A 25,011-nucleotide genomic window follows, 5' to 3' on the forward strand; every position below is an offset into this window, starting at 1 on the left:
TTAACTACTGATTTTATCTGTTTTGATTTTATATACTGTTTTGTTTGTTTGTTTGTTTGTTAATTAGTTTGTTTGCTTGTTTTAATCAATTTTAAATCATGCTTTTTATTTGTTTTTGTTTCTAATGTCTCTGTAAAGCACTTTGAATCACCTTGTTGTTGAATTGTGCTATACAAATAAACTTGCCTTGCCTTGCCTTGCCTTACACTCAAGGATAGGAGTCCAGGCACATTATGAGGCTGGAGGTGAAAGCAACTGAGAGACACAGGGAAGGAGTTTCAGGGATCAAGTGAGGGTCAAGGTTGGCATGCCCAAAAGGTACTGTGTCCCTGTACTTTCACAGTAAACAGTTAATAGTCTTCAAGTTGAATCAGTATTAGCTCCATAACTTTGACACCTGAATGAAGAATCTTTGCTCGAATCTTCGGAGACACCTGGGTCAATTTTGAAACTCCAGAATTTCTGTATTTCAACACTTGACATCTAGCAAACACTATAGTCTACCATCAGTGATATATCACATACACTAATTTTGCCTGACAGAATCACGTCCATTTTTAATTCAGTCAGCCCAGTGAATACAGTCATTCAATTGTGGATTTGACTTCTGTTAATTTCTTTTTAAAAGAATCATGAACCCCTTTCCGTCTTTACTTCTTACAAATAGTAAAGATAATCAGTCACTTTAGGAAGCTCTCTTTATACATAATCCTCTTACTGACTTCTTGTTAATTAACCAAATTAGACTTTCGTTGGCCCCGTCTCAGCTTTTTTCTTCTTCTTTTTTAAAAACCATTTCCATGTTTTCCCCCTTGCTTTTGTCCGTTTGATATCCTTCTGTCTGCTTCTTCCTCGTGTCACTTAAATATTGATAGGTTCCTCGAGCAACAGAAAGAAACTTTAGACCTGTAACAGTGCACAGCGCTGTTGTCCTTCGGCTCGGTTCTCTCCAGTCACTTTAACTCATCACACGCCGTCTTTTCCTGTGTGGAAGTGGAGTTCTACGCTATCGAGTAACAGCACAACTGTAATAAAAACCCTCGAAGGAAGTGCTGTTTTTCCACCCTTCTCATGACTTGAACTTCACACCTCTCTGGCTGTTAGCACTTAAACTTTTAACACAGGGCTGCCACTGTGAGTTTAAAGTTTAGAAGGCGAGTCTGTGTTAAATGCTGCCTCTGGATCAGATCTGGTTCCCGTTTTCAAGCGTACAGAATAACCCACCACTTCCAAGGAAATGAGAAACCTGGCTGAATCACAACATGCAACATTATTTTATTTTTTAATAAATACTTTTAAATGCCTGCTGGGATTTTCTTTTTTAAACAGGTGAATTGAAGCAAATTGACACTTAAAAAGTTGAGCAGCCTGGTAATAGTCAAATATTCACGTGAGCTTTTTAAATTCACTCCTCAAAAGGAATTATTAATAGAACAATTTATAATAGACACTCTCGATGCCTACAAGCAGTTCTGTCTTCCGGCTGTATTACATAAAACATAATGAATTCAGAGAGCCAGAGAGCGACAGTGTGCGAGAGAACAGAAAAATAAGAAGAGGAGAGAAAAACAGATAAACAGCAGGTTAAGCCTGCTGGTACCTAGCCACTTATCACACGATGACCTGGAATCTGTACATTTAGTGCCTAAATAATTTACACAAATACACATTAAGGGCAAAACAGTCCAAAAAATACAGTACTAAAGCACCCCCTAGTGACAGGTTTTGAAATTAAAACCTTAAGTCAATCCATTTTTAGCTGCAGTTCATTTTATTAAGCTTCTATGCTGTTCAGCCCATTATCAATGTAGACTAAAAACAGTGCACATTTCAAAGTAGAACATTCGCTCTGTAAACAACAACTCTGGTTTCAAAGTAAGTAAACAGTTTAAAAAATAGGTAACACAAATAACTTTTTACATCAAGCAAATACACTGTCCATATGAAATAAATATTATGCATTACGTGGTTTATTCTATTAAATATGTTTCCAGATAATTAGCATCAAGTGTCTGCACCTTGATACTGCCTCTGCTTTCTCTGCAACTATATATCTAGCGTATTTCAGATATAGGTCAAAGATAGCAAATCAAGTAAAATTCTTTTTTTAACACTTCTGTCAAGAGCGTTGAGGTGCCGTCTGATTGTTGAACGCTCCCGCATGAATCTGATGTTGCTCAACCATGCTCAAGACGCTGTCTGATAGTCCTTTAATGTCACTGTGTGTGCTGGGATGTGCAGCCAAAGCTTTCAGAAGTTCAGTCAGGCCTTCCTTCTCCAGCATGCTGCTGTAGTGTGAAGCTGGATGGATTGAGGAGAGGAGAAGCGATAAAAAGATGAAAGAGGGATAGAGCTCAAGACTATTAATAAACCAAACAGCCTATAAAATATGATCATATTTTTGCATGAATAAAACAATTGTTTCAGATCAACCCATCACGCCGATAATGTAACCGTCCTTGGATCCCCACAGCTGTGTTTGTGTGTGTGTCTTACTGTTTTGAGTGCAGACCAGATGTATGGCCCAGACTGCCCACAGCTGCACGCCTGCGGGCTGACAAGTTTGAAGCAGAGGGCAAAAAGGATGGAACGACCTGAAACATGGACATCAAATAACCCAGTTTTTGTTTGTCCCAGATGCAATCCAGCTGAGTATGTGAGCTAAGGTGATGTAGAAAATGATTCTCAATCACATTTAGGACGTTTTCTTGTGATGTCTGAGCTTTCTGTAGCAATTGTGGTAGAATTCTGGGTATAACTCAGCAGAAAAAAAAAAAGAAACAAACAACAACAAAACCAAACTGGCAAGTGCCAGTGATACCCCTCAGGCTCCTGGCAGTCGAATCTTTAGCTGCCATAAATCTAGTGGAAAGACAAGTTTTATAACACATAATTACCAGGTCATCTTTTAGGACTTCAGCTATCAAATTGTGCCCTGGCTGGAAAATTCATACAGCTACAGCAGAAGGGTTATTATCACTAAGAAAATTTAATGAATGCCAAATGGGGAAAAGTCATTTTATCTAAAACGCTGAAACAGTGGCGTTGGTATAGCTGCACCATTGAGAAAACAATGCATGAATTATATTAAAGTTGCAAAATCCAAAAGTATCAGAGATTGTCAGTAGATGCAGCTGTGCTGTCATATGAGAAGCCTATATGATATCCTTCCTGAGTAAAAATACCTATAGGCATGGTTTAAAAGATCCTACATGACCTCCTTCTCAAGCTACTGTGTTCACTAAAATTGACCTCTGACCTTGAAGTCTTACCTTAATCATGAGGTCAAGGCTGCTGATATTCAAAGCTATCAGAGAACCTTTTCTCGAGTTATCATCACTGCTGCCCACCTGGTTAACCCAGTTAATGCCCCAAGTGTTTCAGGCTGAGAGGTAAAAACTGTTAAAAGGAACTGTCCATGGTGTTTAAGATCAGGCTTGTATTCCACTGATTAAACTGGTGAAAACTGTGCAAATTTTGTGTGATCTAAAGAGAATGTGACATGTGTAACCTAATTAATGGGGAAACTGTTTAAATAAAGTGTTATTCAGCATGTAGCTCATGTCTGATGTCAAACTGAGACTAGTTTTATTCTCTCTTTACATATTTCTGTTCTGTCTTTGCTATTCTCTCACCTGTAAGACACCATCTCCCTCTCAAGATGGGTCCACGTCATGATGGAATCGTGCTGCCGAGACAGAAAGGCATATTCACAAAATGTGGTAGATCTTACGTGAAGAGCAGCATTCAAAACACACACACACACCAGCTGCTTCAGTACGGTGCTGCGCAACTCATTTTCCAGGGTCCAGGCATCTGGTCTGGAAGCAAGGTGCGCCAGTATCCCCCCTGCAAAGTAGCGAACCCCCACATCCACCTGAGAGTCCTGCAAGAGGCTGAGAATGTGCTCCAAAATGTCCTCCTCCATCAGATCAGCCTGCAACTCCTCCACCTCAGCAATGTTGTTCTGCAATTCAGGGAGACCAATTATAGCAGTGACTGCAAAAACATAATATAAAAGGCAAGCATAACACAGGAACTGTTTTGTGTATGATTACGGCTGCCTACAGATGACTTCATTTAAAAGTATATACACTACCCACCAGAAGGCCAAGAACTTTCTGCTGAATAGAAGGTTCAGTGTAGTAGGACTGCAAAGCAAAAGGGAACAGCATGAGAGGAAACAAACACTCTTATGTTAACGTCTCTCTTTGTGACGTTCATTTTTAATCAGTGTGTCTATTGCTTTATTTTCTGGTCTCCTTTACCTCCAGAACCTCCTCGTACAGCTCCAAGCCCCGGCACTCAATGAAATTGCGCGCTGCTACTGGCATTTCATCCGTCAGGTTCCACAGAGCACTCAGGGCAAACTTCAGAGTGGAGTCGACAACTCCAACCATGGCTTTCTGCTGCACAATAGCCAGCAGCTGCTGTTAACAGAGACAACAAGAAGAGGAAATATGGCACCGTGGAAAAGCACAGAGGGGGAGAGAAAATGGGAGATTACTTTTTTTGTAGAATAAATAAATATATAGGAGAAATATTGTACACATAGCGGGAACATACTAATGTGTAGCTTTAGACATAGAGCAAAAGAGGATAACTAAGTGTGGAGAGCAAGACGAAGTGACTGAGAAGCAGAGAAAGAGCAAATTGAGGCGTAGGCGTGCATTAAGCGATGGAATGACAAGGGCATCGAGTAGAGACGTGTATGCATTAAGTAACTGTAAATGGACAGGTGAGAAAGACGGCGAGGGAAAGAAAAACACAGGGAGAGAATTAGAAATAAACCCGTGCTAAGCCGGTACCCTGAGAGCCTTAATGTACCTTCATTATAAAGATATCCTTGCTGAATTGTGCCATCTCCTCTGTGGACAACTGCACATAAAAACAAATGGATGAGTGCTTCTTTTAAGGGTGTTTTATCCACTCTTCTAAATGTCAGTCTAAAACAAGAGGGTACTTTTATCCCACAGGAAAATTGTCCACATTTAACTGGACTAAATGAAAGCATAAAGCCGCTCGCTGAAATAAGTGTCAAAGGGTTAGCTCTCAACAGGTAGGATTAAAAGGTGCCACCACTATTTTCCAGCAGCAGACTAATGCACAGCAAGCGAGAAAAGTCTTGACCTTGGCCACCAGAATGGAGATGACAGCCACAGCCATCCTCTGCAGGGTCGGATCCTCGTGGCTGCTCAGCCAGTTAATCACCAGCATTGCCGCTAAATACCTGAAGCACGATAGCAGTGTGGATATAAGGAACACAGTATTACAAAAATACACCAGTGATGCACAGCAAAACCTTGTGAAAAGTTCACTGCTTTGGTTTAACATCTGGAAGAACTATTTCTTTTGGCAGTTGCATTTCAGAAAAAAAAAAAAAAAAAAAAAAAAAAAACACAACTCAGCTGGATTCCAATCTGATGGAAAAACACTACACTGCCACTCTATGTGTGCACTGATTATTTTGGCTACTGCCGGACCAATGGACTCAAAGATCATATTACGACTGACGGAAAGTAAACTAACTTGTCAAAAGGAACCTCCTGGAGGATGTAGTCACTGCAGAGGGCCAGCAGACAGTTCTTTTGCACCTGGAGAGACGGTAACACTTCATGAATTGAAGTATGGGGTATTATAGAGCAACTACAACTACAGTCAGGATTAAGTCTTAATTCTGTCAGGAATTAAGTTGGATTCTGGTGAATAGCAACTCAGCTAGAACAAAACCATTGAGTGCCACCTTTTGCTGGTATACAACTACATGATATTATGGTTCTAAAATCTGATGGTGGCTTTCACAAAGGATGGGGCATGCACTGAAATCCATCCATTACCTGAAATAATGGTTTTTCAGTGCATCCATTATCTTCAATAGCTTGCACCACGCAACAGCACTTTGCTGCTACGCAAAGCAAATGCACAGCTCAGGAGCATTTGCGGGTTCAGCATCTTTCAACTTTGACCCATGCTTGCTGGGAAGCACACATTGCTAGTGGAAAGGAGGCTATGACCTGGCAGCAGGTAGGGAAGGTAAAATGAGGAAAAGTTGATAAGTCTGAAATTCTGGCGTGCACACACATACACACACTCTCACCAGAAGATTAATACCAAAACCTTTTGTGGAAAACAAGTTTCCATCCCAGTAGAGACACCAAGTTTTTAAACTCCTAAAACACCTAATATTAGTAGTGAGCCCAAAGGCGAGTAGAGTACATGCCACATCCTGAGTGAAAGCCTTCGAGGCACTGAGCATACTCCTGACCTGCTGGTGGTTGGGGAAATTCTTCATGGTGTTTAACAGTTGGGTGACAGTAGAGCTGAGCAAGCTGATGGGCATGGCCTGTGCCAAGTCCTGAGTGGTCAGGTTGAACACACACGCTGTGGCGACCAGGTGGATGTGCAAGGAGGTGGGGTGCCTCTGCATACCACTCACCACCAGCTATAGGACAACAAAATATCCATTATATTAGTGGTGCCCAACATTTTTTATCTGAAATATACTCAGAGCACTGTCACTGTCTTTTATAAAAATAAAATTTTTTTTTAAAAAAAAGCACCAATCTATGTTCATTTGCACTTATTTTAAACTGAACGATAAACCCTTTCGGCTTATTTCTCAGCTGTAATCAGCTAATTGTTTTAACCATCATCACTATAAGTTCACAATGTCAACCATTCACTACTACTCTGAGTTCGACTCATTGTAACAACTATTCATTTCACTTGACACTTAGTGACCAATAACTTTACGTTTGTCCTTTAAGCTACCAGTTAATATACTGATAGCTAAAAATATTAACTATTAATCCATACTTTTACATTGTAATTTAAACTTTCAATTCATAATCTTAACTACAGTTTACCTGTTACTTTTTTCAAAACTATTTATTAATTTTTATTCATAACTTTAGCTAGCTCTAAAATTATAAATAAATAGCTAATACTAGCTAACACAAGTGGCTAATCGCAGCTAGCTACACACTATGCTACGAATATAACTGCTAGCCATATTTAAATACTTCATAACTTTGCATTAAGAATTTCATGTAGCTAATTTATTTTACTCAACCACGTTAGCATATAGTTTAACTGTAACACTTCACCAAAATATTATACAGATATTTACTAAAAATTTTAGCTAGCTCCTACATTCCAACTCTTTATCGCTTTGGTTTAGCAAAAAAATTTAAATAGCTTACATACAATTAGCTAATTTTTATATTAATGATATAACTTTGTACCCAATTCTTTGATTCAGGTTTTTTTTTTAGGTCAGTGTTAGCAGTTGTGCTAATCTTGCTATACTTAAGGATCTTGCAGAAGTACTCTCTGTGGTACTGTACCTCATTTGGAAATCATTTTGTAGATCATTATTACACAAGCATATGTTTTCGAAAAAGTAATGAAAGCAATATCCAATATGTTCTTTTGTTCAATTCTCAGCTCTATTCAACCAATTCATCTGTACAGTTGGACTGTACTATTTAACATCAAAGCTGTAATTTAAACTGCCTCACCACCTCTTCTCTTCAATATCCACAATTCACAGGACATTAAAGCTGTAAATTAGGAAAGTGGTTTAAAACACCAAAGAACCAAAGATTTTTGAGAAAAAAGGATTATTTATATTACTTTTTTCTTCATTTTAATAAATCATGTTTTAGTACTTTGAGATATGGTGTGGATGTTTGCATTGGTCTCTGCATTTGCTGTTTCTCTTGGCAAGGTCTTAGTTAAAAAAAAGGAAATGCTAGTTTCAGTGACAGTACTGTTTTTAAAAAAGAAATTAATGAACAAGGGAAAAGATCTCATACAATGGAGAACAAAGGGAGATACTACAGTAAAATCTTACTTATGGTAAGTTTTTGCTTCTCCTAAACTGAACAAAATAGCCAACTGATTTTCTGTTACCACCCAATCAAACAAATCATTCCACAGGTTTACTAAAGACATGTCAGGAAGCAATGCAGACCACAACACCTTCAGCACGTCTGGCTGTGGTTTGTCAGTGTCAGTGGTTAGACTGTAGAGATGGACAAGGGCCTCTCGTATGAAACACTCGCGGTCTCTGTACCTTCTGAGTGCCTCACACACCTGGTTCTCATCAGCCTCTCCTGTTACCTGGACAGACATTCAGCAGCATTACAGAGAGAGGAAATGCAGTGGGAAAATTCAGAAAGAGTACAAACAGAGCCTCAAGTCAAAAATAAATGAGAAGCTTGTGCAGTAATCAGGCTTGTATTTCTACCATTGCTTTCCCTGGGTAGTAAAAGATTCTTACTTTTAGGCTTTTCTGTGTAGAAAAGAAGTCACAGGAGCTAACCCCAGTGGCTAGCAGGCCCAAAAAGACCAGTCCACTTCTGGATTCCACAAAGCTTCTGATTGCAGCTTCACTGATTCTCTTCCGACCAGAGATATCTAAAGAAACTAGTGATGGGAGGACCTGGGGACTCCCCTCCAGAAGCTGCCGCACTGTCTCATCTCCATCTCTTCCATCGCTGTCATCTACAGAGAAGTGGTCCTCTGAAAAGTCCAGATGCTTGAGAGCATGAAGCTGGCTAAAGAGAAAGAGCAGCTGGGCAGGGGACATATCCAGGTGCCGCTGCCTGTGGGCAATAAGGGATCTCAGGGTGTTTTTGCACTCAAGAAGTGCAGTGAGCTTAGAGATAGCACTGCAAGAAATATCCAGCGTCTCCAGGTGAGGGAGATTGCAGATATCCTCAAGGGCAGCATCATTTAGGTCTGTGTTGGCAAGGTTTAACATTCTAAGGCCCCGCAAGGAGCTGAAGCCAACATGGATCCCACCATTTGCCTCTAAAGACTCCCAGTCCAGACGTAAACCGTTGAGGGACAACCTCTGCAGGCTGGATCTGCATTCTGGGTTGGAGGCCAAGCCTGAGACAATGTCAGCCCCAGTAAGACCACCAGAGACCCAGGAGGCATCTAGTTCCAGGAGCCGGTGAGGGCAAAGAGCCAGGCGGAAAGCTTCTGCAGACAGTGGGCAGCTCTGAATGGAGGCTCGGCGCAGACGGAGTTCTTTGCAGCTTCGGAAAATCCCAACAGTTGTGTCATTCAGTATCTCTTATGGGAAGAAACAAACATAGGGATATTGTAGGAAAAAGAAGCATCGGTTAAGCCATATTTATGTTTGTGGAATATACCTTTCCTACTCTTGCAATATGACAAACTGAAACCTCTGTTTACTGCGAACTAATAAATCATTTCACCTTCAATGCTTTGGAATAATTTTTCTTTCCTTCAGTTTGCCAAACAACTGCGACCACTCAGTAGCGGTAGAAAATTGATGTTTGCAGAGCTGTTTTATTTTCTGACCTACCTTTAGCTGCCATGTGATTCAGAAGCTGGTCAGCAGTCTCCTGCGGGAAGACCGGGGCCCAGATGAGGCTCATGGAGCCGTCTGCTCGCATGCTGCACAGAGAGCTCAAGCTCTGGCACACCTGAGCCAAGCAGAGGTCACAAAGCGTCGGGGGGCCCTCCGCATCCTGCAAGAACATCACCATGTATCACAATAATCACACACACACTAGTACAGAAGAAGTATATGCTCATATGCTCACTCGACTCAAATTAGAGGGAAAACTTTACATAATATTCCATGTGATCTGGCCAAAATACAACAGCGCAAGTTTTATTATATGTCATAATTCTGTGATGTAAATGTCATATTAAGAGGTTTTAGTTTATTCTAATGGCATTTAAGCTTACATAGACCCTCCAGTTGTCTGTGTGGTCTTCCTCAGGCCTCAGCGGATCTACAGAGACACGGATCTCTAACCTTAGTCTAATTTTATCCGCCACAGATGAGTCTCCGCTCACGAGCAAAGCCTGTTTAAATCGCCTCGACCCCACCGCTTTCTGGAGGGCAAAGTGGACAATAACAACTGTTGCTTCTACGGCTCTACACAACAGCCGAGTGCTTGTCACAGAGTCGATGTGCACGAAAATAAAACCCTGGCGACATTACATGAAAGGGAATGGGGTCAAACTCACCATGCTTGAAAGTGAGAAGTCCGCAGGAAAAATGAAAAAAGTAACAACAACACTTCGTTCACCTGCTTTTTAAACCATGTTACTCTGATTATTTATTCATTTCCTTCCCCTTAAACGAATGACAGCTAATCAAACGCTCCTCTGTTTAGATTAAAGTCGCTACAGTTTTTCGCCAGACGTCAAACCACAAGTGTCAACTGTCAATGTCCAGCTTGTGATTGGTCAAGCCGCATGACGTCACCGAGGGCTTGGCGCAGTGTCTGTGATTGTAGGGGATTAAACGCTGTATCAATTACAAGCTTAGAGAAGTGTCTTTGGAGGTATTGCATAGATTCTAAATAGTGAGACTTGGATGGTGACTTTAAGTGTTACGATTACAGTGGACTGGGTCCTAAAAAATACAAAAAATAAATATCCCTTTGATTTCATCGCATATGTATTCACCAACTTTCCACTAGACCAGTATTTCCCCCTTACCTTCTTTCGGTCTTGGGGCAACCCAAAGTGCCTCTCATGTTTCTTGCTGAATAGGAATATGAACATGTAAATAATATAAAATAGCTATCTATTACTTTTTGGCCTCCCACATTTACATAGCCAGAAAGCATATGCTTACACACAAACACATAAACCAGTTACTAATTCTGATAAAAATATGGATATTTTTGTGGAGTCTGTCAGTTCTTTTACTCCGCAGATTAAGAAATACATTCTTTTAGTTTATCTGGGATTTTTGTTATTGTGTTTTTGTTTTTATCTGTTTTCATGCATCTTCATATCTTCATTCAGAATAAACTGGTACAACTATGGTATTTGCGAAGGTGAAACTGGGTGGTAGTAGAGTAGTTCGGCCACAAGGAGGGGCTCACAGAGAGGGGTGGATTTTTTTTTTTTACCACAGTGACAGCTTAAGTCTCAAAGTTCAAAGTGAACTTTCACAGAAATTATCCACAGATACAAAGGATCAAACTCCATTATGTGCCTCCAGAATATACACTTTACATATACTTGGTTTTCAGAAATTTGAGCAGTGAGCCACTTCAAGTGGAGCATGGAAGACCAGGTGATTTGTTTAGAGTTTAAAAGAGTTTGCAGATGTTATTATGCTTGCCATGTTTTATTGTTAAAGGTTGATAATAATAATGGAATATGGGTCTTAAATTATTGATTCTGCAGGACATTTTTTCAGCTTCTGAAATGGCACGTGTTAGAAAAAGTTTGGTAACCACTGTGGAGTCTGTAGTAAAACATCATGTTAACTCAGAGAAACGGGAAAATTATGAGGAGCATTTTGCTCAAAGAGTAATGTCTGTTTTCATAATATATTTGAATAATTCTTTTTATTTTGAAAAGTAGTAAAGTCACTTTGACGTCTTCAGACTTACTGCAAAATTATTTCAAAATAATGAACAAATTTAGAATTTGTTAGTTTTATTCATTGATATGATTTTACTTACTCAGAAATCTGGTATTACCAAGGCTAAAACAATTTATTTACAAATTAAAGATTTACATTATTTTATTAAAAAAGCTTTTTCCTTTTCAGATTTTCAGATTTCTAAAACATTTTTAAAAAGAAAGATTTTTCATTCCTGTTTGCTGTAATTTTTCAGTTTCACCCACTGCAGTGAGACTCACTATGTCGATCACGCACAAACAAACATATGCCCTCACACATGTGTGCGTCACACACGAGCACCCACACACTTCTACACAGACACATTTCTACAATATGAATCCTGTCTTGATTACTCAGAAACAATACTGTCCTCCCACATGCTGAAGTATGCCTCCCCACACAGAGAATCCCCATGCTTCAAAGCCTGTGCTTCCTCTCCGGTCCAAAACATTTAGCTGAGGGGCGTTCTTTTTTGTTTGAAAAGCCCTGTGCATATTATCCTCATACCAAATAAGCACAGCTGCCAATAGCTCTTGGATTGCCTCTGGAGGAACACACATCCCATATAGGGAGTAAACATAAGAGAAGCACTCACATCCAAAAAACAGACCTCGTATTATTATGCTAGAGCTACTGGATCGCCAGAATCACTCAGTCATTAGATTCGAGTTGATAGGAAACAGATTTGCGTGGAGTAAGCAGACTGTGAGAAGTAGTTAGGTGAATGAAACTGACAGATGAATATGTGAGTGAGAGGGAGAAAAGGAAAAAGTCCATCAGCTTTCAAGCCTGACTGGCATGTTGCGTGTGTAGGAGACTGACTAACCCTGCAAACCAGATCTTGTTAGGATTTAAAAGATGGCAGAAAGATTGTTTTTTGCATGTGCCTTCACCAGTAACTGACTCACAGCCAAGTGCATTCATCACTTTGTGGTGAAACTTTATATTAGGAGGAGTCTTTTACCCAAACTGACATCAGAGGAGGAAGGCAGGGCCAAAGCCTCTACTCAGACTACAGGAGGAAAAAAAAATCACACCATCAGCCCCTCTCGTTCTGTATATGGACCACCCTCCAGTGTCCTCTTCCAGTTGACAATTTCTGCTGGTGCCATAGCATAGTGTGCAGGCCGTTAATCTCAATGAGAACAAAGTCAGAGGGAGACTGGGAGTGAGGAGATGGGAATGGAGAACCAGCAGAGGAGGCACGCGTGAGACACCGAGCTGGGTTCTACCTGCAGCTCTTGGACCACTGATTGATCTCACTGACACAGGTTAGACTTTTGCCTGTTTTAAGAGCTCAGAGTGGCATGTGAAGTTTCAGAAACTGATGTGACAGTATGTATATTTTTGAACTATATGCGCATTATTGAATCTGTAGATCTTTGATGAATGCAAAACACAGATCTAAATGCAATGTACTGAGTATAAACCTTCTTCTGATGGCTTTAGAAGGATCCGTGGAAGGACTGTTAATCACCTAAAGGAAATATGTCTGATGTGAACCACTTGGCCCCATTCACCATGTTTAATGCTCATGTTTAATGTTGTCTCTTTAGCAGACAGACTTAATCAGTGGCACCGTCGGAATAACTTGTGGTCTAATCCTGAAAGAAATCTGCTGGCTCCGAGCAAAAGCCACAACAAAGTTTGAGTGGGATAAAAAGGAGGGATATGTGATTTGCAATAATATATTCTGTATGTTGGTATAACCAGTTTGATGGGACCGTAGGGACTCGTACGCTGTGTTCGCAGATATATAAAAGAAAATCCTTTAATCGAGGAGCTTACCAGCACACAGTGGTGCCACTTAGAGTTAGTGGGCCATTTGGCAGAGTCCTCCTAGTTCCCTTCTCCACTGGGGAAAACCAGCCACCGCAAAGTTTGACCTGTCTGGTTGCAAAGGACTATATTAATATAGATGAGGTGGCTGGATCTGGTCAGGTCTGGCTCTGACCAAAGAACGTCAAGGTGAAAATACCCTTTTAATAAGTGAAAAAAAGAGGGAGAGAAAAATGAATGCTGTGGCCGAGTTGATGAAGACCAGCAGGGTGTGAACGACAGAGAGAAACCTGGTGGTAATAACTGCAGATGAGATTCACAGCTGCGGCTGAGGAGCCTCTATGTAAACACTGTCACTCCTGTCAGACCAGAGCCTGTGAGATTCATATTGTGGCGTTGGAGACATACAGATGGGCCAATTGCTGAGCCTTAGCTATTGAAGGGAGGGATGACCGGTGACTACAGAAAGACAGGAAAAATGCACTCTCTGAGTAATAATAACTGACTGCCTGTGCCAAGGTGTTTTTGAAGCCCGACACATGGGCCACTTTCATTAAAGCGCCTTTTCCTTTCCTATCATATGGTTTGTGATCTATACCAAATAAACAGAAGCTAGTTCCATATGTAAAAGCTAAAACAAGCCAAAGCTTTACTTCTATCAATGAGTCTTTGTGCTTCATGAGAACACAAAAAACTTTCCCTTGAGGCGAGCATGTTTTTTTCCCTGCAAGGATGATAAAAGGGTACTATTCTGCTACGGGAGCATTCTGAGCTTAGGTAATGCTCTGGGATCGGTCCCGTTTACTGTGGTCAGGGCTCTTCAATGCAACTAAACATCAAGTTAAGGCCACAGAAATGATTCAATGCCCCTGCTGTCTCTGCCTCGCGATCATTAATTTCTGCCTTCGTGGGCATCTGCAAAAATCCTCAGCAGATGTGTTTCAGAGCATCAGCGTGATGCAGTTCATATCATGCGCCTGTCAGAAGTGTCAGCTGAAGGTTCAGCTTCAACTCATCCACCAGACTGCCTTCTGGTTGGATTTGGCTTGACTGCCAAAGTCAGCCTGACGCTGGCTCGCCGTTATTGCTCCACTTCCAGAGCCAAGCCATGTTACTGAATATGAGAAGGAGGGATCTTTCACTTAGCATGCGCCCACCCCTGCTTCTTTTCGTTGCGCTGTCAAAACCAATAAGATCAAAAAACCAGCTTTCTTCCCAAAAATAGACTCCAGAAAACATTACTCATAACCCAGGAATCCCCCCCCCTTTTTTTTAAACTCTGCTCTTCATCAAACACGCCAATTTATTTTATTTGTCACCAAAACTCAAATGTATCTGCTTTCTAGCAGCCAGGCAGAAGTTAAAGTGAGTCAGAGAAGCCCAATGACTACCACCTGCTGCTTTCTTTGCTCATTACCGGACTAAAAATGTCTGCACCTCATGAAACACAGACTGCCACTGGATGCTTCCCTATAAGATAGCACATTCAGCATCCTCCATGACCACAGTAACACAGTTTTCTCTCAAGTATATTTTAATTTAATTTAATTTTTTCACTTGGAGTTAAATCTTTTGTCAGATTCCTCTGTTTTATCCACATAAGCTGGTGCTGGTATGGTGAAAGACTATAGGGGAGATTTGCAGAAGGTCTGAGCCATGAGGTCTACTGAAATATTAAAAACAGATCTCAGCACTTGTTCACACCCGCCCAGACACCTGATACAAATGTGGTAAGAAAGAGAACCCACGAGGGGAATGTATTTAGAATAGGAGATTTTAAATACACAGATTCCTGCTGATGAACAAACAGCTTAGTACGTGAAAACAGGTGTATCTCAATTTTCACTTTTGTAAAAACTATTTAGGTATTGGTGCTTTTTGACTAAGTTTTGCAGCCGCACTGGATTAAACAGATTCAAAGGAGAAAAGAGAGCCTTTGCAAAACCTTAGTTTTCCTGTAGTCTGCCTGTTAGAAAGATGATCAAATGGAAAGAGATGAGTGATAAAGATAAATATCTGAACCAACTCTAGCGGAGTCAGTTTATTTTGATGCTACCAAAGTCCTTTTAGAAGCAGGCACCCACTGATGTCCAGATCTGTGGCAGGGAATTTGCAAGGAGCTGCAGGTCAAATATGGTGTTTTCATGGAAAACTCTAGAATAACACCAACCTAATTCCTTATGTATGCAATGCGTTTCTCTTTCCTTTTCATAGATCTGTATGTTTTTTTGATAACGCATAGAGGAAACACCATGGGACCTGGAATGTGGACCGTATTTATTCTGCTTGGTCTGTCCCTCTGGAGCAACAGTCAAGCCTTTACCAAGAACCCCATCCTCTCCCGGATAAGAAGGGCCCCAGAGGCCAATGGAGAAAACAAAAAGTGCTCTTACACCTTTCTGGTCCCCGAGCAGAAGATCACAGGCCCCATCTGTGCCACCCGTGGTTATTCAACCGACAAGGATCGAGTGACACGCCTGGATGTGGCCTCGGTGCGCGACCTGCTGTCTAAGCAGCGTCGGGAGATGGAAACTTTGAAGCTGGTGGTGGACGTCGATGGCAACTTGGTGAATGAGATGAAGCTGCTGAGGAAAGAGAGCAGAAACATGAACTCCCGAGTGACCCAGCTCTACATGCAGCTGCTTCATGAGATCATCCGGAAGAGGGACAACTCGCTGGAGCTGGCTCAGCTGGAGACACGCATCCTCAACGCCACCACCGAGTCGCTGCGCCTGGCATCCCGTTACAGGGAACTGGAGGCCAAATATGCAGCCCTGTCAGCAATAGTGAATAACCAGTCAGTGGTTATAGGAGCACTGGAAGAGCGCTGTATGCAGGTGTATAGTCGTAGGCATGAGCATCCGCCTCTTGGACCTCCACTGGTGCAGGTGGTGCCTGAGAACATTCCAGTCAATGTGCCACGTTTCACCAACGAAATTCAGAGGTTCGCACGGGAACGAGGCTCTCGTTCTGGTCCGTCACCCACAAGCGGTACCCTGGAAGCCCAGAAACCTCCACAGAGAAACTTCAGCGCAGAAGGTTAGAGAGTTACTCATCCATCCACAAATCCATTCATCTAATCCCTGCTTCAGTCCCAAATATCCAACACAGTCATGGTAAAATGTAGAGCAGCCTTCACAGGCCAACCACAACAAAATAATAATCCAAATTTTGAACACAGCTGCAGGTGGGCCAGTGTCCCAACATCTAAAGGTTAAAGATTTTGTAAATTCAGCTTGCACCTCAACAGAAGGAACACAAACCAGGATGGAAATAAAAATGTGCTAATGTCTGAATAGAGGCATGCAACCTAAAGTAGAACAAAGAAAGTCCTAAGCAGTGAGATTTTGCTCATCAACAGATCTCCCTCAGATAGTTCAATTACCTTCACCCAAGAATAATACAGTGTGTTGAACTTCAGTGCAGCTGTGTGCAAAAGATCCTTCATAAAACTGCAACTGCATGTGAAGTGCAGACAAAACTCAGGCTGGCATTACAGGCGCCGTCCAAACCACAAAGTAGAGGTAATTCTGTTATATAAGTGAATGGACTATACCTTTACCTTATTATCATAATGTGAGCAACTTCCTCATCCTTTCTGTAAACTCACTTCTACACCTGCCAACAATGAAAAAATTTACAATGTTAAATTAGCTTGAGAAAGGGCAGACATTATTAAAGAAAGGTTAATAAGATATCTACTTTTTTATTACTTCAAATGAGGGAAAGTTATTTCTTATTAAAGTGACTTAATAGGCCAATTTTCTTCTACTGCTCTGTATTTAACTTTGCAGACCTACAATACATGTGTTTTATATTACTCTGCGTGCTTGTGTGACTTTTTTTTTTTCGTGTTTACTGTTTTTTCCTGATATATTTCATTTTCTGTCAGACATTTCGTTGCTTGTAATGTAAACTCGTTGTCTCAGTGCTCTAATTTAATCTGCCCTATGAAACCCAATTGCGGTCGGATGATAGGTTTGGTCAAAATTGACCTTTTGTTCTCTAGAGAAGTGTGCTTTATGAAAATGTAACATTTGAAACCACTTACCTACAAAACAGGATAAAAAAAGAGAGAAGCCTGCAATGTTACCCAGTGATTTGTGAAGTCCTTTTAAAGCCTCAAGCTGAGCATTTACACTTTGCAATCTTGCCAATATCAAACAGGGCCATACTTACAAAATGAGCATCATGTTGTATTCAGTATTCATAAACTCAACGGAACAGTTTTTACTGACAGCATGGATTAAGGGAGTGCTACTTTTGGTCTATACAAAAAGTAGTCCACGCTAACTACATCTTAGCTAGGTTAGGCTAACTTGAGGATAGTTTGTTAATCTAAGCTGAAGCATATTTGATTTCTTTTGGGTTTTGTTTTGTTTTTGTTTTATTTATTACTAATTTTGTGCATTGAAAAAAAGAACTGAATGCTCTAAAGTCCAATTCAGTTTCTTATGTAGCATAAATAAGTTACTGGCTGAATCGCAAACAGTACTGGTAAAAGCTAACTAGCCTAGCATCCGTTTCCTTAACAATTCAAAAAGCCTAACAAACCTCACCTTCAGATTTTTGTCTCAGCTCTTTGATTTTTATAAGCATATACAAATGTGTTTTTAGTAAATCTGATGATTTTTTCCTACAAAAATGTAGAATGTTTGTCCAGCTCTCTACTTTCTTGATAGAGCTAGATTTTTTAGTTCTCTCTTACTTTTATCAACTGTATCTTCTCTTATTCTCTTTTCCCTCAGGCCCATTCAGAGACTGTCTTGCAGCACAGGAGGCTGGCTACAGCACTAGTGGCATGTACCTAATCAGACCAGATGAAGCTGAGAGGCCAGTGCAGGCCTGGTGTGAACAGGACATAGACAACGGCGGCTGGACTGTCATCCAGAGCAGAAGGGATGGTTCAGTTAACTTCTTCAGGAACTGGGAAAACTACAAGGTGATGACAATTGCACTTCCTCTGCCCCATCTCTTTCCCCCTCTTTTCTTCTTTTAAAAGTGCTGTCAAATAAATACTTGGCCTATCCAGAGATAACAATGTGCTGTTATACGTTCCATCTAGAGGAACCACTGGGGTGTTTGAAACAATTCCCTGAGCCTGAATCTTCATGTATTCACTTACTGTAAGGTATAATACCCTGTCAGCAGCACCATTTGTTGGAGATCCTTTTTTATTTTCCCATTATGAAACATTAGCTGTCCCACTAGGAACACTAGGAAGGTATGTTTCCAAACTGCTTCTACTACAGCACCTTCCTGGGTGGATGGTTAGTACTACACCACATCAAAGCACAGTGAGACTGAGATTGAGTACATCATTGCTGGCAGCCTCTGCAATCCGGAGTTCCATTCAACCAGGTCAAGGCTGGAGTCTAAATTGCAATTTCCAACACTGATTTACCTCTGTACTCTCCCACAAAGCCACACACACATACACACACCACAGAGGAGGCCTCAAACTCAAAGCCTACATCATTTATCATTTGCTGGCTCCCCGAACTAATCCGCAATCACAAACCTCAACCTCTTTTACCAAGTGAAGTGTTCTGGCGGCATGTAGCCAGACATAGATGGCTGGTGGTTTTTCAACACAAGTGGCCAGGCCAGTTTCACTATTAGCAATGATCCAAGAGATCGTTGCTGTGGGGTAGGAGCAATGAAGGAGAATTTTGAAGACAGATGGCTTTTCCAGCATAAACTCTACAGCATGTCTTCCTCAGGAATTTCAAAGGGCAGGATGGTATCCGTATATCTCAATGTATTTTTTTTTTCCTTTTTAATTTTCACTTTTCTGCAGAATCATGTCATGAGAAAGACCTTTCTCATTTGTTCCCCTGACAGTCACTCATCATCGCCCACAACTCCTTTTTATTTTCCTAAATAATCCTCATGTTTCTAAACTCCACGGGTAACCGCAGAACAAACAGTGTACATTGTTTTCTGTGATCTTTTTTGTAACTTTCCTTTTAATCTTCCTTTGACTCAGAGCGGCTTTGGCAACATAGACGGAGAGTACTGGCTCGGCCTAGAAGGCATCTACGGCCTCGGAAGGCAGGGGGACTACAAGCTGCTAGTGGAGCTGGAGGACTGGATGGGCAAGAAGGTTTACGCTCAGTACAGCAGCTTCCACTTGGAGCCAGAGAGCGAAGGCTACCGCCTGAGGCTGGGCACCTACCAGGGCAATGCTGGGGATTCTCTGAGCAGCCACAACGGCAAACAGTTCACTACTCTGGATCGAGACAAAGATGCTTTCTCAGGTAAACAATACTGTATGATTGTCACACATAGTCTTCTCTGAAGTGTTGAAATATACATTTTCTCTTTGAAAAATTGAGACCATTAAATTATTGGAATCTGCAGTCTAAGTGGTCCTTCTTGATTGGTCAAAACATATCAGAATTGACTAACAGATTCAAAAGGGAACACAATGTGACACGAGGCCAAGTTTGTTCATATCAGTGCATAGTGGTATATGTAAAAGATGGGATGGGTCTAAAAAACTGTACTTTACACTTGCAGTCTTTCTAATTGGGGGCAATGCAGCTGATTACAAGTTTACAAAGTTACCTCAGTAAACATTTTCACCTAATTTAGTTTATGGTCTCAATACTTTGTTTCAAATATTGTTTATCACAGCAAGATGCTAATTTCATAAATATGGTTCCAATTACTGTAAAATAGACTAGAAAGCAATGTGTGATTTAAGGCATGGCTACTGTATGAGCACGTGGTGTCCTCCATTTGTCGCTTTCAGTAAAGCTTTACTATTACAGTCAATTTTTCTCACTTGATAGAAAAAATAAAGACTGGGTTCCATCGCTAGAAATACTTTTTCTGTCCATCATTATTAGCAGACGTAAAAGATAACACAATACAATACAATGTTATGTTATATGTGTATACACAACAAAGAATGCTAATCTCAAGATAACAAAAGGACAAAAACAGAATAAAAAGGGAAAAAAAACTTATAATTTTTTAAAAATTATAGTAATGTTTTCTAGGGCAGTGCCAATTACCTCACTGAGAAGAATAACCAATACGATAACCAATTCTTCTGTTTCCCATTCGCAGGTAATTGTGCCCATTTCCATAAAGGAGGCTGGTGGTACAACGGATGTGGCCAAACCAATCTCAACGGTGTCTGGTACAACGGAGGCGTCTACCGTAGCAAATACCAAGATGGTATCTTCTGGGCCGACTATGGCGGAGGTTTCTACTCAATGAAGTCTGTCCGCATGATGATCAGGCCCATAGATTGAGAAGAATGCATAAGCCAGGCTGGTCAAGGGGCAGCTATGTAGGCCAGGGCAAACTTGACTCCATCTACATTGAGCCCAGCTTGAAGATGGAGTTTACCAATCGTCAGACAGTGACCTGAACTCTCTGCTATAAAAGACACAGATTCTGCTTGTTCTCCTTTTGATATCATAGCTGACTCAAACATAGATGGATTTACCATATTCCTATAAGACTGCTCATAGGAAGCCATACTGCTCCTTTAACCACCTAATGTGTATGACCGAGAAGGTGAATTAAGAGTATATGCCTACGTTTTTCACTAAAATAATGGTAGCTGTCTCTCTGATTAAGAAACCACAATGTTTTCTTATTAGTATATAACTTCATGGGGCAGAGAAGCCACATCATAAAGGAACTTCAGCGGCTGTGATTTCATTCCCACGGTTAGCATCGCAGGCTCTTAATGCAGCTCGTCCTACCTCGCCAACATAAACGTCTGGAGGAAACACACGTATACGGCATTTAACTTCCTATAGTTGCTGGTAGCTGGAAAAGATATTTTGTTACTACGTTATAGATTTATCTGGGCTCTGTATTCACTTCCAGATGTGAAAGAGCAACACATTAATGAGTTGGAGTTTATACATTTGATTACATGGAAAGAGTGGCGATTTTATTTTTAATCCCTACACTTAAAATGACCTCTATACTGCATGTTAAAGTACTTTGAGTGCAGAAGACCAGAAAGGATAATTTATGTGTATAATTAAGTTATCATTACAGTGAAAGGGGCCAGGTGTCCTGAGGGAAATAGTAAATGATCCTGAAGAAAATAGGACTAATTTCCTGCACTGTACGTGACAATCATTCTCCAAGTGTGCTTAGACGTATGGAAATTTGTTTTATATGTTTTTCTCATTTGGCTGTTGATTAAACTTGAGTATGACTCTGTGAAATACAATCATTGTTGGGAGGGGGAATAAAAAAGATGGATTTCCGTTTTGTTTTGAGTGGTTTTCGAGCATGAAGAATATGCCAGCCGAGCGTGTTGAAAGTTATAGGCATGGGGACAGACAACGAGAAACACATTTCTGAAAGCCAGACAGAGATGGAGAGAGAAATAGAGGGAAGGAAGGGGAGGAGGAGATGAACTGGGATGGAATGGGTCCAAATTTCCAAGTTATTTTTTCCAGCCACCCAACCAGCCCCCTACCCGCACGACCTTTTTTTTTTTTTTCAAACACAGAGAAATGTACATTCTTTCCACACAAAAGTGCTTGAACTGTATGTTTTTGTAATTTAAAAAAATCTCTCCTCAACAAAGACACCAGTCCCTGCACCCTGTAATCACTGGTAAAGATGGAGAGCAGCATCCTTTTAAGGAAAACCATCCCTGAGGAGGGGGTTGCAGGGATGTAAAATGATGGGGATGCATTTGAAGAAATAGCCAGTTGTTGTATCCACAACAACACATTAAAGCCAAGCAGCCTGTAGTCTCGGATCTGAAAATAGGCTCACATGTTGTGCTCACCCACCACAATGGCCTTCACACCCATGTCTTTAAAAACTTTTATAAAGCATGAAATATGAACCAGGAACACGGGTCAAACCCAGCTGGACATGGAAACATGTTTATGGACATGTAAAAAAGCAGCCGCTAATAAAAAAAAATGGCATTACAATCTTAAAATTAAACAGCAATAAAAGCCGATGAGTCACGATGCTTGGCAGAACAATATTACACAACCAACAGTCACTAAATGGGAACATTTAGGGTTCACTTCAGGGGACATTCTTGTTCAAGTGGTTTCAAAAGAGCTCTTTTCATAGGCTGGTTTATCTGTTCACCAACTCAATAAGTTTACTTGACTTATTAATTATTAGTCCTGTTCTGTCTTGCTGGTTGAAAGTTGTTTTCCACGGCTGATTCAAACAAGTGCTATGACACTTAATAGAAGAAGGATATGCAAAATCCAAAAGTTCCAGCGAATTCCTGGACCAGTTTGCAACACTTTGAATTTGACACTAATAAGAGTTGTCTTAAATCTTTCTGGCCCTGTCGGCTTTGTGTTGATGAGCCAGACCATCACACTCTTCAAGTGGTGTCCGTGGATGACTGGTTTCAAGCAAAGTCATCAACGCCAGGCGCACAACTTTGATCACATGGAACACATGAATCCTTTTTCTTTCTTTTTCAACCATTGTGTTCTCCCTTTGACAGTCCAAAAGAGTGCTCTTAATGCCTTTATGTCTATAAATCTGTCTCATCATAACCGTCAAAACCTCTGTTTCCTGAGAGTTTGCCTGCATGCATGTCGATGTTAGTTTAGAAGACTGAATTTAATTACATCAGAATATCTTGCAAACAGTAAAATTGAGATTAACGGTACAACTCTCATGTGTCTCTAATAAATCTGAAACTTCGGCCACCTGGCGTTTAGCTTACTTTGCCATAAAACTGGAAAACACTTCCAGTCAGGATCAAGAGTTATAAAAGCAAAGCAAGTGGATCCAAAGCTTAGAGATTAATGTGATATACCCCCTTTTTTTTACTTCTAAAATGAGAAGTTGAGTAGTTCTGGAAACTACCCCCATAACACTGATTCCACGCAGCTGAAAAGATGAGAAAAAAAGTGCAAAGCTATTAAAGCTGATTTTAGTTTTATTGTTTGAGGATTCTTCTGATTTTAAGAGAATTTGTCTTCTGTATAACCGTTTCTGTGCTCAAGTAAGCTAAGAGCTAGCAAAAAAGCAAATAAACGTGAAAATTAGAGGCCAAGGGCTTTAATCTGTCACAGGTCTGAAAATATATAAATGCTTATTAAATCCTTCATTTAAACATTTAGCCTCATTGAGATTGAGATCTATTTTTCAAGACAGACCTGTGAACAAAATAAAACACATACAAAAAGTTAGACAAACAGGTACATGTACACAATTTTAAAAAATGCACAAGAGTAGCTTCATAACATTTTGGTAGTTTGTTCCGTTTGTAGGTGGAGAAATATTTCAATCCAGTTTTTCCAATTTCAGTGTGAACAACAGGTACAGCTAATGTTTAAAATGTCCCACGGCCTGACATTGTAAGAGCTCCGTTTAAATTCAGTCAAGGAGATAAGCAGGCAATCTTTGCAGCAAAGAGCCTTGTAAATAAATATCATACAATGCTGCTGTCTTCGATTTACTGTACATTATCACATTTTGTTCTCTCATATAAGATACGATGGTGACCAAGAAAACAATCACCTGTAATGAATCGTAATTTACGGTAGTACACAGAATCAAGAGGCTTCAACTTGAATAGAGAAGCAACATCATCATAATCAAGCGTAGACAAAATTGGCAGATTGCACAATGATCTTACTAATCATGAATGAGAAACAAGATGTAGAAATCCAATCTATTCCTTTAATTTTCTTAAAAGGTGCTCCGCATAAATAAAATAAAACATGCAGAAATGTGACCTACTGACATATACAAAGCATTTTAACAAAGTATAGGCCTACTGCTTGCTGACAAGTTCGAAAGCAGGTTTAGATACCTTTCTAGAGCATGGTTGTTCTCTAAAACACTTTTTTGTGCTTTAATGCAAAATCTAGACGCCCTGTCCATCCCTGTCCTCCACTGCTACCCCCTGAGAAGCTTTACTGGATTAATTTCAATACAAATTTTCCCAGCTTGACCAAGGAAAAGGACGCTGATTATAACGGACCACCTTCCTGTTATAAATGTGCCTCTAAACCCTCAGTGAGAACAGACCCCACAAATCAGCCAGTGTGGGTTGATCCAAGTGTAGCCTTCCAATAACTTGTGCCGGTGACACACTGAACCCTCACAATTTTAAACAGCCTCACAGGGACATGGAAATGCCTGATTAACCCACAAAAACCAAACCCCTGCAAAGCCTCATGCTGGAACTGTGAAGGTGACATCCTTGGCTCCAGTGAAAGGACCACACTCAGGTCTGCACCAACTCAAAATACCTTGCCAGCAGACTGGGGATGGGCAAACGCTGCTACGGTGTGGTCCTCTGAAAACCACTGCACGTTTCAGAGGTAAAAGCCCTCCTTGTCACTAAGTGAAGGTTCACTGTCTACAGATTTCAGGCTCGGAAGATCCCTGACAGTTCGCTGCTGTTTGCTATAAAACATCTGCTGTTGGGGGAATGTCCGTGAGAGTGACTCATTAGCTCTCAGAAGCTCACTTAGTGTCAGCAGCAATTCAGCAGACAGGATGTGGAGCTGTTTTCTTTGAAAATAAGCTCCATGATGAATTTTTTGCTCTAACTGGGATGGCTAAACAAATCCGTAACTAAGTTTGTTGCTAAGTGCCCTTTTGATTTAGGGCTCAACAGACACTTGTTTAAGATGGATCATCGTTTGGAGAAATCTGGGAAGGCTCACTTTGCTGTGGACAGCTACAGTTTCCAGTCTGTCCTAAAATTTCCAGAAGAGTGATAGTGTGTTTAGCTTTGAAGCAAACAAGCAGAGGCTGAGATTGTGAAAATGATCTTTATCTTGCTGAGGGGTTTTTCTCCAAACTAAGCAGCAAATGCAACCCAGAGATAACAAACA

The 25,011-nt window shown here is 40.7% G+C and overlaps 2 protein-coding genes across 4 annotated transcripts; one reads left to right on the forward strand and one right to left on the reverse strand.

Annotated features, from left to right (window-relative positions):
• Window positions 1-1,501: 1,501 nt before the first annotated feature.
• On the reverse strand, window positions 1,502-10,251 carry LOC102206401 (protein zyg-11 homolog). 3 transcript variants are annotated; one of them, XM_005741928.2, is made up of 14 exons: window positions 10,015-10,251; window positions 9,341-9,506; window positions 8,285-9,084; window positions 7,984-8,124; window positions 6,266-6,442; window positions 5,530-5,594; window positions 5,131-5,230; window positions 4,828-4,878; window positions 4,269-4,427; window positions 4,104-4,151; window positions 3,767-3,967; window positions 3,636-3,688; window positions 2,497-2,594; window positions 1,502-2,301 (listed from the first exon to the last, which is right to left on the reverse strand). In XM_005741928.2, exons 1-14 carry the CDS (start codon window positions 10,015-10,017, stop codon window positions 2,120-2,122), a joined length of 2,244 nt encoding a protein of 747 aa, XP_005741985.2. In that variant the 5' UTR covers window positions 10,018-10,251; the 3' UTR covers window positions 1,502-2,119. The 3 variants fall into 3 exon arrangements, with proteins under 3 accessions (XP_005741985.2, XP_005741984.2, XP_005741986.2); XM_005741927.2 differs by having other exon boundaries at window positions 4,269-4,430; window positions 10,015-10,082; XM_005741929.2 differs by lacking the exon at window positions 4,828-4,878 and having other exon boundaries at window positions 4,269-4,430.
• Window positions 10,252-12,407: 2,156 nt separating this feature from the next.
• LOC102206115 (angiopoietin-related protein 1-like) lies at window positions 12,408-21,419 on the forward strand. The gene is made up of 5 exons (XM_005741926.1): window positions 12,408-12,684; window positions 15,407-16,231; window positions 17,941-18,134; window positions 19,182-19,452; window positions 20,270-21,419. Exons 2-5 carry the CDS (start codon window positions 15,445-15,447, stop codon window positions 20,455-20,457), a joined length of 1,440 nt encoding a protein of 479 aa, XP_005741983.1. The 5' UTR covers window positions 12,408-12,684; window positions 15,407-15,444; the 3' UTR covers window positions 20,458-21,419.
• Window positions 21,420-25,011: the final 3,592 nt, after the last annotated feature.

The sequence above is a fragment of the Pundamilia nyererei genome, unplaced genomic scaffold (assembly GCF_000239375.1).
Source record: "Pundamilia nyererei isolate P.nyererei 1_Seehausen unplaced genomic scaffold, PunNye1.0 scaffold00115, whole genome shotgun sequence".
In the NCBI taxonomy this organism is placed as follows: Eukaryota; Metazoa; Chordata; class Actinopteri; order Cichliformes; family Cichlidae; genus Pundamilia; species Pundamilia nyererei.